Source organism: Branchiostoma lanceolatum, chromosome 5, assembly GCF_035083965.1.
Source record: "Branchiostoma lanceolatum isolate klBraLanc5 chromosome 5, klBraLanc5.hap2, whole genome shotgun sequence".
In the NCBI taxonomy this organism is placed as follows: Eukaryota; Metazoa; Chordata; class Leptocardii; order Amphioxiformes; family Branchiostomatidae; genus Branchiostoma; species Branchiostoma lanceolatum.
This window is the reverse complement of record NC_089726.1, coordinates 21,607,087-21,620,717: the sequence shown is the minus strand read 5'-3', so window position 1 is coordinate 21,620,717 and position 13,631 is coordinate 21,607,087. Positions and strand designations below refer to the sequence as shown.

General features: G+C 39.2%; 1 protein-coding gene across 1 annotated transcript; it reads right to left on the bottom strand.

The window, feature by feature from the left end:
* Nucleotides 1-205: 205 nt before the first annotated feature.
* On the bottom strand, nucleotides 206-2,614 carry LOC136434279 (uncharacterized). Its single transcript, XM_066427006.1, has 3 exons — nucleotides 2,445-2,614; nucleotides 1,895-2,112; nucleotides 206-1,246 (listed from the first exon to the last, which is right to left on the bottom strand). Exons 1-3 carry the CDS (start codon nucleotides 2,566-2,568, stop codon nucleotides 1,106-1,108), a joined length of 483 nt encoding a protein of 160 aa, XP_066283103.1. The 5' UTR covers nucleotides 2,569-2,614; the 3' UTR covers nucleotides 206-1,105.
* Between the last annotated feature and the right edge of the window lie 11,017 nt (nucleotides 2,615-13,631).

Below are 13,631 nucleotides of genomic sequence, written 5' to 3'. Positions count from 1 at the left end.
GAGTTGTCTATCTGTTATCATAGCAGTCTTCTATTCAGACGGCGAACGTGGTCATTAACAACATGTCAGCTACGCCTTCTTGGCACCGAGACCCTCGAAAATCCAACAATTTAAGGCTGAAAATTACTGAAATTGCAATGGCTACCCTGGTAATTCTGATATACTACAAACATAAGTTTTCTATTTACGTATAGAATGGGTTCCCTAGTTTTACCTACCAAAAGTTGAAGGTGAAGCATTGATCTCGAGAGGGTGTACTAGGGGGTTACCAGAACCAATGAAAACAGAATTTTCATCTCTTTGAATTTTAGTAATTTCTAAGGGGAATTATCTGCCCTGGGCAGTGGCTTTGGAGAATGGTTTTACTGTTGCTGGAGAGAGGACCATCTACTGATTCAAAAACAAGCGTCGTAAATTTGGGACACTCATAACGCGAGCCATGAATGGGGGCTCTTTATTGGGATTTTTCGGCAAAATAAATCATTTTTAAGTAGTGTATGCAATAAACAATAATGGCGTAAATATATTTTACCCCACAATATGGGGTAAAGAGTCCGGGATATTTGCCTACTCTACCTTTGCGCCAAAGGTCTGGTCATTTCATCCAAACATGATAGAGATTTGAAGCTTTGACAGGAGGAGAAGGAGAAGGAGCATCAAGGAAAAGTAGAGGCCATTATTTGCTCCTGAGCAAAAACAGCATATTTTACTCCCTCTTCGTGCTATAATGGACGTTTTGTAATGATCTAAGCTACATTTATTTGAATGTATCCTTATTGCACGTGTGTTCCTGCAATATGACCTCAGGTCACCCCTATGAAACACGCGTTCTATTGCCATCTTTATAGAAAAACGCGCCACGCATTCATTTCTTTATGATTTCAAAATCAACGTAACCGATGAACATGCTGACATCTAAACAAATGTAAATACAAAGCAAGCAAAGCAAATTATACAAAAAGGAAATGAAACGCACAAAGAAAGGTTTTCAAGTCCATGTAGTGCCATACGCTATTATTCATACTACATAGCAGAAATTGCTACCGTGCTTTTTAATAGGAAAACTAGACTTGATCCTTTATTTATAGACTTTGGCCCTCGACAATCAGTAATAGTAACAGTAGTGAAGCTTGTGGTTGTTGCTATCCCCGTCGTCGTACGGATGCCACCCCCGGCGACGGTTACCGTTATTGTCATCTTCATCGTCCCAGTGGAAGTATTCCTCCTTAACGTTCATTCCAGCGACCTGCAAACAACAGATTATGCATATTCATCCACCATCCCAAATTTTCTACTGTAGCTAATGGGAATAGAGGCCAAATTGTTGAGCTAAATTCTGTACATTGCCTTACATTGCCACCATTGTAATTGTTGTGCAAATAAAATCATTCATTCATTTAAGTCCAAATTGTGAATACCCTTTTGCGATATAGCTATTTACCCAAGAGGTTTTTAAAGATAGATGATAACTATGTTGAGCTACGTTAAAATGAAACTATAGGGACAGCATAAAACGTCTAATAACATGGAAATGAAACTCTTAATTTGAAAACAAAATCTTGTTTTTATTAGCTCAGGTGAATACAAGTATGTTTTAAGCCAAACAATGAAATACAACTACAAAATGGATTGGATGAAGTATTGAGATAAGATATGAGATATGTGCAATACAAACGAAATGTAAAAAAAAACGCAATGCATTATGGACATAATCGAAGATGGCGTCTTGCAGCACCCAAGTGAGACAGCTAAAAGTTTGAAACAGTTAGAAACCTAAATGATTGTTAGTTTTGTTGATTTGTTCTTCAAGTTTAAAGTAGAAAGAAATTTGCTCAATTATAATCCTGACAGGAAGGATATATATTTATCTATTTACCTATTAAGTACCTCTCACCTGCTGGCATCCCTGCATGTAGCGGAAGAGGTAGAAGGGACTGCGGTTGGGTAGAAGGATTCGGGTGTTGGCGTTACCGTCGTTACGACAACAGTATCTGATGAGGGTGTTGTGGTCGTATATCCCGTCAGGCAGTTCGCCTTTCCAATGGTTCTTGTTCTTGTGGAAAATATCAATACTGTCTTTGTCGTCCCAGAACACCTCCCCAATTCCAAAACCTGCAAAACACAATATCACCAGCCTCATGAATAATACATTTCTTTGTATGCTGCTATTTGAAACCCTTTGTTTTGTTTTGGGGGAATGCCACTTGAAAGGGAGAATTTAGTATAGGCATGACTCAAGCCTGTTTACCTTTCATCACCGTATTTGTTTACCGTTACCACAATTACTTGATTAAGTACTTTAGCTACATTTCATGAAAATTTAGAGCCTTCAAAACTAATTGGCTTCAATGACCCATGATTGCCTTTTGCTTGCGGCTCAGTATTTAAAGCCCGTGATTATTTCATTATGATATTAGACATACATACACACGTATCATACCCACCAATTGGGCAGCCATGCCTCATGAAGATACAGTAGCTACCACGTGGCCAGTTACCAGACCCTTCCGATCTAGACGTCTGGATTGGATAAAAGAAATGCCAGTTTGATTTACAAAGTCGGAGCATTTGCGAGGATGACAATTTCCGCTTAAGATGTTACTTTTATAGGCTCCTTATCAGCTGTAAAGAGAAGACATTTTGGAACTATATGCTAAGCGCCAGCTTTGAATAAGAATTCAAAATGATTTATTGGTATGTACCGTCAGGTGTGCCTTTAACCCAGCAATTAACGTACGTTTTATCGGTTTGAAATCTGTTATAGACCAAACCGTACCAAAGTATGTTTGACAAAAGCTCGATCAAGATTTAAAGGAAAAAAAAGGCAAAGAAAAAAGGTTAAAGCACAGCATTGCCTTGCAGTCGTCTGCACAATCCCCTCTCTATTAAAAAAGATGTAACTTCGTCTTCACTTACTTTAATGCAAAATTTCTGATACATGTTGTTCTTCCAGAAGCCGCCATCAAAATGTAGTCCTGGCGTCCACTGGTTATTCGGGTTGTCGTCCTCGGTGTCTTGTAGACGGACGCCTGTGCGCCAGGTCAAACCCGCGGTGTCCGGGCAGCCTGTGTTTGTCTTGGGCAAACCATACCAACCACAGGGCCACTCTGTGTGGAAAAGAGGTTCAAGGCTGTTATTCTTCATGAAGGTGTTGAAGGGGAGATCTTTACATTCTGATTGTCCCGATGTTTGACCTTTAATGGGATTGCTGTCAAAAGTGAGGGTAATCAAAAGAACGCAAGGATCCCCCCTCTTTATCATTTGCTTCTTGAATAGCAAGGGTCATGTAGATCTAGGAGCAAAAGCCTACATTGGATAGAAAAGAAAAACCGCAGGTAAAAAAAAGAGAAATCTCAAATATCATATCACATGAAAGAAAATATACTGTCTTTTTAGCAGAGGTTTACACGTTCTAACTGTGATAACTTGAATACTATCGAACAAGCTTTCACGAAGATCGAAATACGACTAAAATACATATAAGCGCGTACAAACATAGAACTAAACGAATTTTTGAAATTCCATTTATCATACAAATTAGGTCCTGTTTGGCATAACTATCATCTTACTACTATGTCAATCATCAGATTCACTTTGAAACCCAGCTTTCTTTAGCCCTTTTTTCAATCGCCCAGGTAGAAATATGGGTGCCAACTGCTGACCTATTTTCAGGACGCCAGATGTGTACTATCACATGCCGCGTACCACGGTGCAGCAGTGCAATACGTTTTCCTCAATGATTACGTAAAGTAGGTCATGATCTACATAATAAACATATCATTATGTTGATCATACCCTGAGGTACATATACACCAAATACAAGAATAATCCACCAATCCCTACTTAAGTTATCCACCTCAAAAGTTACAAATAGGCCCAGAGAGTTTAACCCTATCCAGACTGGGGGGGGGGGGGGCTAAAAGTGCCCGCGGCAACTTTGACATCGTATTACTGCCAAACGATGTATGCTACGACTACCAAACATGGTGACTTTTCCTAAAATTTTGTTGGGAACAATTTTATGATAATGGTTAAAGTTTATCATTTTTCATGTTGCCATGGCAACGGGTTTCTGACAGGCATTTTATTCAAAAATCATTAATTTTTTGAAAACAATGATATTTCTCAGGTTTTCTTGCACAACTACACTAGTTTTCCCACATCTATAACATTAAATGTAATTAGATGTAACTTTCCTGATTCAATATTCATAATTTATGCTAATTTTATGACGTAATCAGTCAAAATCCAAGATGGTGGACTATATCACTATTTCAGGTATCAGCAGGCTTTTTTGCCTTTAAAATCGTCAATACCTGACATTTTCTTTTTCAGAAACATGTATATTAACGTTTCTAGTCTATTTTCAGTGTCCTTTGGGGTCATAAGTGGAAAAAAAGGATTTTTAAAAATTTCAAAATGGCCGATCCAAGATGGCGGATCCCAAGGGATCGCTAACAACACATGACGTCACTCTATGGCGTCATTTTGACGTCAACGTACTTACCATTGACGTTGTATGCCTTGCATACCTTAAAATGAATAATACAAACCGTTTTGTTTAATACCTTTAGATATTACGGGAATTCCCTATTTAGCCAATAAAATCACATCAATGACGTCATAATTACGTCATATTACGTCATAACGTCACCAAAATTACAGGAATTATAAAACTTGACGTGAATATCACTCCCTGCAAATTTGGTGATGATACATCATACCGTTCGGAAATTATGAGGGGGGGGCCGAATCAGCCCCCCCCAGTCCCAGATATACCAAAAAAGCCCAGTCTGGATAGGGTTAAGGCAAGCCGCGAGGGGGGCCAGACCTACATCACTTACTCCCTGCCAAAAGAGCTATCTAACAGATCATAACCATAGCACTTCCAAAAAATCCGACCACAAATTTTTATTGAGTTAACCTTCATACACCCGAACAGGGTCATTTATGACCCCAGGCGTGTATTTTGACGTGCTTTGTGAACATGTTTGATCTAAAAATAATAATTCCGTACCTTTGTCAGTAGACATCTTTTCTAATCTCTTCTAATTTTCTAGGGCGATCGGCACAATACTGTAGACATTATATAGAAAAGTTTGTGTTGAGTCTGCTGGGGTCATTTTTAGCCCCAGCAAAAATGATGTGCTGTTTTTTTAGACCCTCTGTAATTCCTAAGCCACTTAATGTATGACCACTAAATTTTCAGAGGATGATGCACATGTGAATTTATATTACCGTAACAAATTTTACGTCATAATGACATAATATGACGTCATTATGACGTAATTTTAGGTGATTCTATCCGCCATGTGGATTTTGACCGATGACGTCATCAAATCAGCATAAAATATCAATTTTAAACCATTAAAGTTACTTTGGATTACATAGGATAATAACAATGTATGAAAATACATTTGTTGTAACAACAAAGCCTCGAAACGTCAATATGTTTGAACTGAAATTAGCAGATTTTGTAAAATATGCCTGCCAAAACCCGTTACCATGGCGTGGTCCTTCTGATCTTTTTCATAAATCATGATAATGAACGGAAAATATTCATACCTAAACATGCCAAAACATTCCTCTCACATTAATGAAGCAATGTACGGAACACAATCAGCGAAAAAAAGTAAAAAGAGAGATTTTACTGAACAAAACATTTTTGGGTCATTTGTGACCCTGTTAAGTCATATTAATGGCAAAAATAGGTTCGGGTGTATGAGGTTAATAAACTTTCCTCATTTATTATGTAAATTAGCTCCTGGTTTTCATAATTCACGGTGGTCTGTAACTAGGGTATTCTTTCCTGTTGCTACGCGCGTTCGACAATGTATCGGGTTACACGAAGCAACATTTTGGCTAACGACAGAACATTTTTAAATAAAAAAAAGTGGGGACGGGAAAATCTTTCCAAATAAAACGAAATTACCGATTTTCTGAACTTTGAATGTTGTCATTTTTTGCTGAATGGCTGATTTTCCTATATTTTGCTTCCAAACACGATTATTTTCAGGTTTTAGGGAGATCTTTTTTTTTCTGGCAAACATTACAAAGTCCTGGCTTCAAATGTCAATGATTTTTTTTTTTTCAAGAGACAAGCCCTGGTTGACATGTGAGATACGGCACTTGCTCAGGGAAAAAATTACCCCAATTCATTGTGTGACTTTAATCCTAGTACAAACTTTATTAGACAGGCAAAGATAATTCTTTGGAATGCCGATCCAACTTTGAAAATGGTGGTCTGTTTCCAAGGAGATCTTTCTTTGTAAGACGGATCGTGTTTTACCTCTCTATTTTTATCTACTTTTTATCTTAATCATACCTAAATACCTAAGGCGTCTTATACAGTGGTATATTATAGAAAAAAATCCGAATTGTGTATTAATTTTTGTATGTATGATTTATTTTTTTAATGTTTAAAGGTTGTTTTCTACTTGTGACAGTACCAAAATAAAAAATAAAAAATGTTATTTCAACTACATTCAGAATTGGTGCAATGACTAGTTTATGGTTATTTTATTTTAGACACGGCATTTAAGCGCATGCATTCGATTTGATAATATCAAAAAGATTAGAAAAAGATGCCGTACCTATTGGAGTAAATGCTCTCGGAGAGTGGTCAGGGGTGGAGGTGGCGTCCACATCAGGGTGACCAGAGGTGTGTGTGGTGTCCGCGACCTGGGTCGGCTACAAGTAGAATAAAACGCACTAGCAATCAGTACGTACATACTTATCTATTGATACATCCGATATCATGAAGTCAACTTGAACAAATTGTAAATACTACAGACGAAACATCTCATCTATATCTGTCCTATAGCTACTCAGCTGTTAGGGCGTGCTGTAAAACGGGCATGCGAATATAACATTTGTGTCGTAATGAAATTATTAACACATGTCTCTCAAAAGCCAAACACAGGATTTACAGTTAGAAAAATATATACGTACCTTTAGAACGTCCCGGATGTTGCTTCCAGAGTAAAACCAGCCTCCGACAAAGATCAACACCGCTAACACAGCAGTGATTAACACAACAATGCCAACCCCGACGTTCGTACACTCTGAAAAAATGAATAGGATAGGAAATTCAAGTTGGCGAAGCTGATCGCCTCTTCTTTAGGAAAAGAGGCTACTGAATTGGCGAGGGATTTTGATAGCCTTGAATAGATCAAAAACGCGAGAAAGTCACCAATAAAAGTAATTCATCTCGGTTATATATTATACTTAAATTGTAAGAGGAAAAAATGGAAAGCACATAAAAATGTATTTGAAAATTCATTATAAAAAAATGTGTGTTCACTCCTGGAAAAATTGACAATATCAAACTAGAACTTAAAATCTAGAGTGCTTACTGCAAAGTGATTGTCGCGGGACGTTCGGCACGTACATCGGATTCCAGTACGGGGGGTTTAGTGTCGCATTCGGGTTTGTATTCCGAAAAGGCTGGTTTTTAGGTATGTTAGTGTTTTCATTTACAGGAACCACCTCGTCAGCGTCATCTTCAGGTGAGTTGCAGCCTTTTGCGTACGATGTATTTGTAAATCCGTGTGTAATGGCATATGGTTCATAATCAGCCTCGTCGACAGTAGTCGTGTTATCCTTTACAGGAAACGTCTCGTCAGCGTCATCCTCAGGCGAGTTGCAGCTTTTTGCGTACGATGTATTTGGAAGTCCGTGTGCAACAGCATATGGTTCCAAATCGCCATCATCATCCGTTTTATTGATTGGTTCTCTTGTCTCAACCACAGCACCACCTTTTGGGATGACGTTAGTGTTAATATTGCCGCCTTTTGTTGTTGTAATTGGTGTTGTTGTTGTTGTTGTCGCAGGTAGGGGGATGCAGGAATTGTGACTACTGATGTTTGCTGCGTATCCAGAATTAGATTGATACACTGCCTCTGATTGGTACGGAATTATATTGCTGTTTTGAACGATTTGTGGTCTATACAACTGATTCGAGTACCGGGAGGATGCTGAATTGATGTTCGAAGCTGATTTTATTTGCTCATTTGCCACTACTGCTTTGGGAGTCGTCGTGCCATTATGATAAGAGTTTGGATCAACATCGACATTGTTAGAGGCGATTCGACCTGTTTTCACAATGACAACAGCAGCTTCCGTTCTAGCAGGCAGATAATCATCCTGATCATCATTGTCGTCATGTTCCTTGTATTCGGCAGTTGTAGAGTTATGTCCACTGTCAGCTTCCCTGTGGTTGGTCAGTGTCTGATATGTGTTTGGGAAATGTTGGGTTTCAGGTAAGTTGGTGTTTTCTTCGACAGGCACCGACTTGTTAGCATCATTTTCAAATGAGTTGCATCCTTCTGCGTACATCAGATTCGGGAACACACGTGGAACGGTACATGGTGCCAAATTCTTCTGCGTTTGGGGATCTAAACATGTTTGCGTCAGGCTGTCTTCGTTTGTGTTGGCCCTTGGTACAACGTTGCAGGCGATATTTTCAGCCATGTTCATTCGTCGTCCTGCAGGTGATAAGTAAGATTTTCCCCCCTCCCCGAATTAAGCTCAATTTATGTATAAGCCATTTCACAATTCCTGGGGCGCATGTGCAGTCATAATGCATTTTGGCCAAAGGTCAAAGTTTAAGGCAACTAGCCATTCTTTGTCTGAAGGTAGGCCGGGCCTTAAACATTGAACTTACATCACAATGAATCACGACTGCACATGCAAAATATACAATCCGTGGACAATGCCATTGTCTCGCCTGACCCAAAAAAAAGATTCTAATATAGAATATACGATACAGGATATAGTACGGGTGTATTCTAAGACTGCCCAAGCGATCAAAAAAATTGTGAAACAATGACATAAGCATGTCTACATAAAGAAGTTAACCAGAAGTGAGAGACCATATTATCCGAGGTAGCTGATTCCACATCCATTTTAGTTCGCACATTCAATGGAATGGTTTCAGTTTCTGTGGGGCATCCACTGAAACCGCGCAGCACTACTTGCTGCACTGCCTCCTCTTTTCTAACCTGCATAACACCCTCTCATCCACTGTTGAACATCTTGTACAACAACGCCCTACCGTATCTCTCTTATTCCAGGGGTCAGCCGCCAACAACCTTGTCATCAACAAACATCTGCCTGGGGCACTGCGCACTTGCATTGCAACAACAAAAAGATTTACCGCCCCGTATATTCCAGCTGAGACCCGTCCATCTCAGACAACTATCGTGGGATCTCTATAATGAGCTGTCTATGTAAATTTTCTTCCATATTGAATACTCGTTTAGTAAATTATGCAGAAAACAAAACATTATTTAAACCCCATCAGGCAGGCTTTAGAAAAAACTTTAGAACAACAGATAATCTTTTCGTAGTAAGCACCCTAGGCAGGAAATATTGAATATGTTACAAATAGTTAGTTCCATTGGCCAGCGGATAAAAGACATTTACTTCCAAACGTTTCTAAAAGAAATATATAACGACAACAAAGGTGGGGCTGCCAAAAATAAGTTAAGATCATATAGATTATTTAAAACTACATACAATGAAGAAAAATATTTAAGTAATTCAAAAATGAAGGACAGAAATGCAGTCACAAGACTAAGAATCAGCTACCACAAACTACATATTGAAACGGGAAGACATACCCGCACTCCTTTAGAACAAAGATTATGTAAACATTGTACTTTGAATAGAATAGAAGACGAATGTCATTTTGTCGTAGAATGTGGATTATATACCAAAGAAATAAATAAACTGAATAAGCTTGTAGAAAACCTATTTCCCTACTTCACACATTTAAGTACTGTACAAAACTTCATATTCCTAATGCGACTAGACAAACCTCCCATTGAAAAACACGTCTGTTCTTTTATATCTACTATAACCGAAAATCGAGGAGAAGTAGAATTTATCTAATAATAGTCATATTCTTTTGTATCCGTTAACTGTGCTTGTTATTTTGTTTTGTTGTGACCTGTACTTAGCCAAGTGTGGCATAAATGTGCAATAAAGGTCTTCATCCATCCATCCATCCATTCATTCATTGTTGCAATTTCTTATAAAGATAACGAAGATGGTTTCAGTAAGAACAGGAGCAGACAGTGATGTGTGCAGAATTGTACTCACGAAATGGCGTCTGTGGGGGCGGCTCTTAGTAGGAGTCTTTTTCACCTTAAGAATAAGCCTTCCGCTGCACAGACAATATAACACTTGGTCCGGAGTAGACAGGCGTCGATCGATCTCTAGTAAGTAAATAAAGAACTTAGTAAAGTGCTAATCTTAACAAAAGTGTCATCAAAGAGCGATGACAGAAAATTAAGGGTGTGGCAAATAGTATTATTCTTCGGAGGTGTTCGTTTAGATGAACCTGCACTTTTCTATATCGCCAGACAAATAAAGTTTCAGTTGGCAAATGAATGTAATACGATGATGTCATGCATGTACTTCTGAGATCTACCCACGCACCACGCACCAAAGCAATTTCTTCGCTACAGTTTTGTGTCTGGTTCTCTACAAAAGCTCAAAAGAGCCTTTCACACAATATTATGCAAATTATGCCAATCCAGTGGACTTAAGCTTACATACATATTATTTTTGCCCTTTCCGTTGCTAGTCTTCCAGGGCTCATAAAGCAACACAGCCCAAATCACAGACAATTTATGTACATTTGAAGGCATAAGTCAGAGTTCGGATGTTCAAAACATCAAACATTAAAAATCAATAGGTTATGAGAATGCAGATCAATAACAGAAGATTGAAATACATGCTTATCAAAACACACTTAAACCGGCATTCATTCAGATCGAGGTTTCATAACTCCTGACTAGTCCCAACAAAATATTGGTATAGAATATATACTTTGAGATAGTCCAAGCGATCAAAGAGTTTAAAGAAAATGAAATAAAAATATCCGTCTCATTGATAAATAATCTAGGTGTCCGTGGTGTACTGGCCTGCGCCTTTGTCTCTCACCACATCTGGTTCCAATAACTTGGATCAGAAGGCCCAGGTTCAAGCCCCGGGTAGGACATCTCTGGACAAGAGGCGCATTGAGTCATACCAAAGACTTTATAGAAATGGTACATACTTTTGACACAGTATGGAAGTTAAACACACTTCACTGCCAGTGGACTAGCCCCCTGCCACAGTGATTGCACCACAGTTTGGCCCAGGGCTATGAAACGGAGATGGGCAGCGCCCTATACATCAATAATGGTGTGGGAGGATTTAGGAGAGAGACCACATAACTACCTGATTCTGAATCCAATGGACATGTTTTAGTTCGAGCAACAACTGTGATGTTTATTTTTATTTTTTATTATTAAACAACTAAATAATACACAGGACACAGAGGTGATGCACTCTAGCAGTAGCCAATATCAAACATCACCTCTGAAAATAAAAGTTGCAACTTACATGAACAAATACAATACTAACTAGAGTTCCACGAACACATTATCTTCGCCAAATAATCAAGGCTTATCATGGAGAGTGATTAACATTTACATGCTTATCACCCCTTACAAATTTGATCATACACCATACCGTTTGCAAGTTATGATGGAGGGGGGGGTGAGGCCAGTCTAGATAGGGTCGAAAATAAGTTGGTGGTACAGGACTAGTGTATGTGTCTAGTGTGCTGATATATGTTATAACTGATATATGTTATTCATGAACGAAGGTCAAAACAAAAACAGCCATTGCAGTTCCAAATAAGACGCTGGGGGGCCAACCTTACACAACAAAGGTCAGAGGTCACCATGATGGCTCCACATACCAAAATTTCTCAGTAAGTGTCTGTAGTCTTTAATCTGCTAAAATCGACCATCCAGAGTTTTTGTCATCCCACAATTTTCTTATCACTACATGTGGAACATATCTATGCAAAAATTTATAAAAATTCGCAACTTTTGGTGCAGTTTTGGGGCCACTTTCTTCCGTACTCAAAATTGGGGAGGGCGCCATCCTGCTGAGCTCTGTCACCTCTGCTTCCAGCTGAGAGGTACTGACCGAGCCAATAACCTTCTATATTTACTGAATCTGTGTGCTACCGGGAAGTAGGTACGCTGTTTCATATCCAGTTTCCCATTTGCCACTTGTTTTGTGCTGGCTCGGTGCATCGGACAGCGCCTCTCCGCTCATGCTAAGGTAATGTTTGGTTAGGTTAAGGCAGTTGTATGATGTAACGTTAACTGTGCTTTTAACTGACGTGTATAACTGTGTTTTCAAACTTGGAAAATCCAACTCATCCTGTGTATATTTCAGTTATCAGGCATTAGGAGTATTTTCGGTAACACAGAACCTACTCTTTTTAATTGAATTAAGTAACCAGTTTTTAAATACTAATTTTAAGGTTATATGTCTATAACTGTTGTTATACTTGTGTAGCTAGTTAAGAGTAAGAGATTAGTTGCTGCTATTGAATGCTACAAACACCGAAGATTTGCAAGTAAAATGCCGTCGCTCGTCAGCATGTACACAGTATACATAGTATGTCTTTCAATCTTGCTACCAATATCCAGAACTGTGTATAGTTCATCTCATAGCACACATGAATGTATCGGTCAGTTAAGTAAACACGAGATTAATGATGGTTCTTGGATTATTGTAAAAACTGAGCATGTACCAAAGATGTGTATAACAATGGGCCAGTACTGTCTAAGTACGCTGTTCCCACATGTGCCAATCACGAAAAGTAAACAACACCTGAGTTATGCAAATTGCGATTGTCCAGTTAAAGTAGTCATGTGTGTGTTGATACTTCTTTGTGGAGACATAGATACCAATCCAGGTCCAACAGACTTACACTTACCTAAAAAGGGAATTCACCTGGGCCATCTGAACATTTGTAGCTGGAAAAATAAAATCCACGAACTGCAGGGATTACTGGACCAGAACAGTTTTCACATTCTTGCACTGACTGAAACACACCTGGACTCGAGTGTAAACGACAATGAACTGTGCCCCGATGGGTGGTCAGTGGTCAGGAAGGATCGGAATCGGCATGGAGGGGGTGTGGCCTTTCTAATACGAGACGGGTTCTCTTGGAAAGAAAGAAATGAACTGGAAAATGATAAGATCGAGATGTTGTGGCTAGAGGTTAATGTGCCACGGTCCAAACCAATGCTGATCAGCTGTATTTACAGACCACCTGGATCCTCCATTCAGTATTTCGACGGCATCCTGGATGCCATTGACAACGCAACAGACGCGAACAAAGAGGTCTTCGTACTAGGGGACTTTAATGTTGACTGGTCCAACTCAGAGTGTTCACTGAAGGAACGTTTAGCACAAACTGCAGTAAGATGCAGCCTTTCTCAAACGGTGACAGACCCTACCAGGATTGCAGTTAACAGGAGGAATCATAGAACGGCTACCTGCATTGATCTGGCTTTTACAAACTGCCAGGAAAAGTGCACATCAGCTAAATCAACGCCTGTGGGCTTTTCAGACCACAACATCATCTACTTGACAAGGAAAACTAAGGCCCCAAAGACTCAACCACGTGTAGTCTACAAAAGGTCCTACAGCAAGTTCCACCCAGACGACTTTCAACACGACATCAGTATGGTGCCTTGGCACATTGTATATGACGAGTCAGACGTAAATGGAGCACTGGACGTCTTTACAACAATGTTCTGCAACGTAGCTGA

Excerpts from the sequence above, each read along its gene's own strand:
- LOC136434279 (XM_066427006.1), bottom strand. The coding sequence starts at position 2,568 with ATGCTCCGACTTTGTAAATCAAACTGGCATTTCTTTTATCCAATCCAG. Across the intron at positions 2,113-2,444 it reads GAGGCATGGCTGCCCAATTG|GTTTTGGAATTGGGGAGGTG; the intron begins GTGGGTATGATA and ends TGTGTTTTGCAG. Across the intron at positions 1,247-1,894 it reads ACATGCAGGGATGCCAGCAG|GTCGCTGGAATGAACGTTAA; the intron begins GTGAGAGGTACT and ends TGTTGTTTGCAG.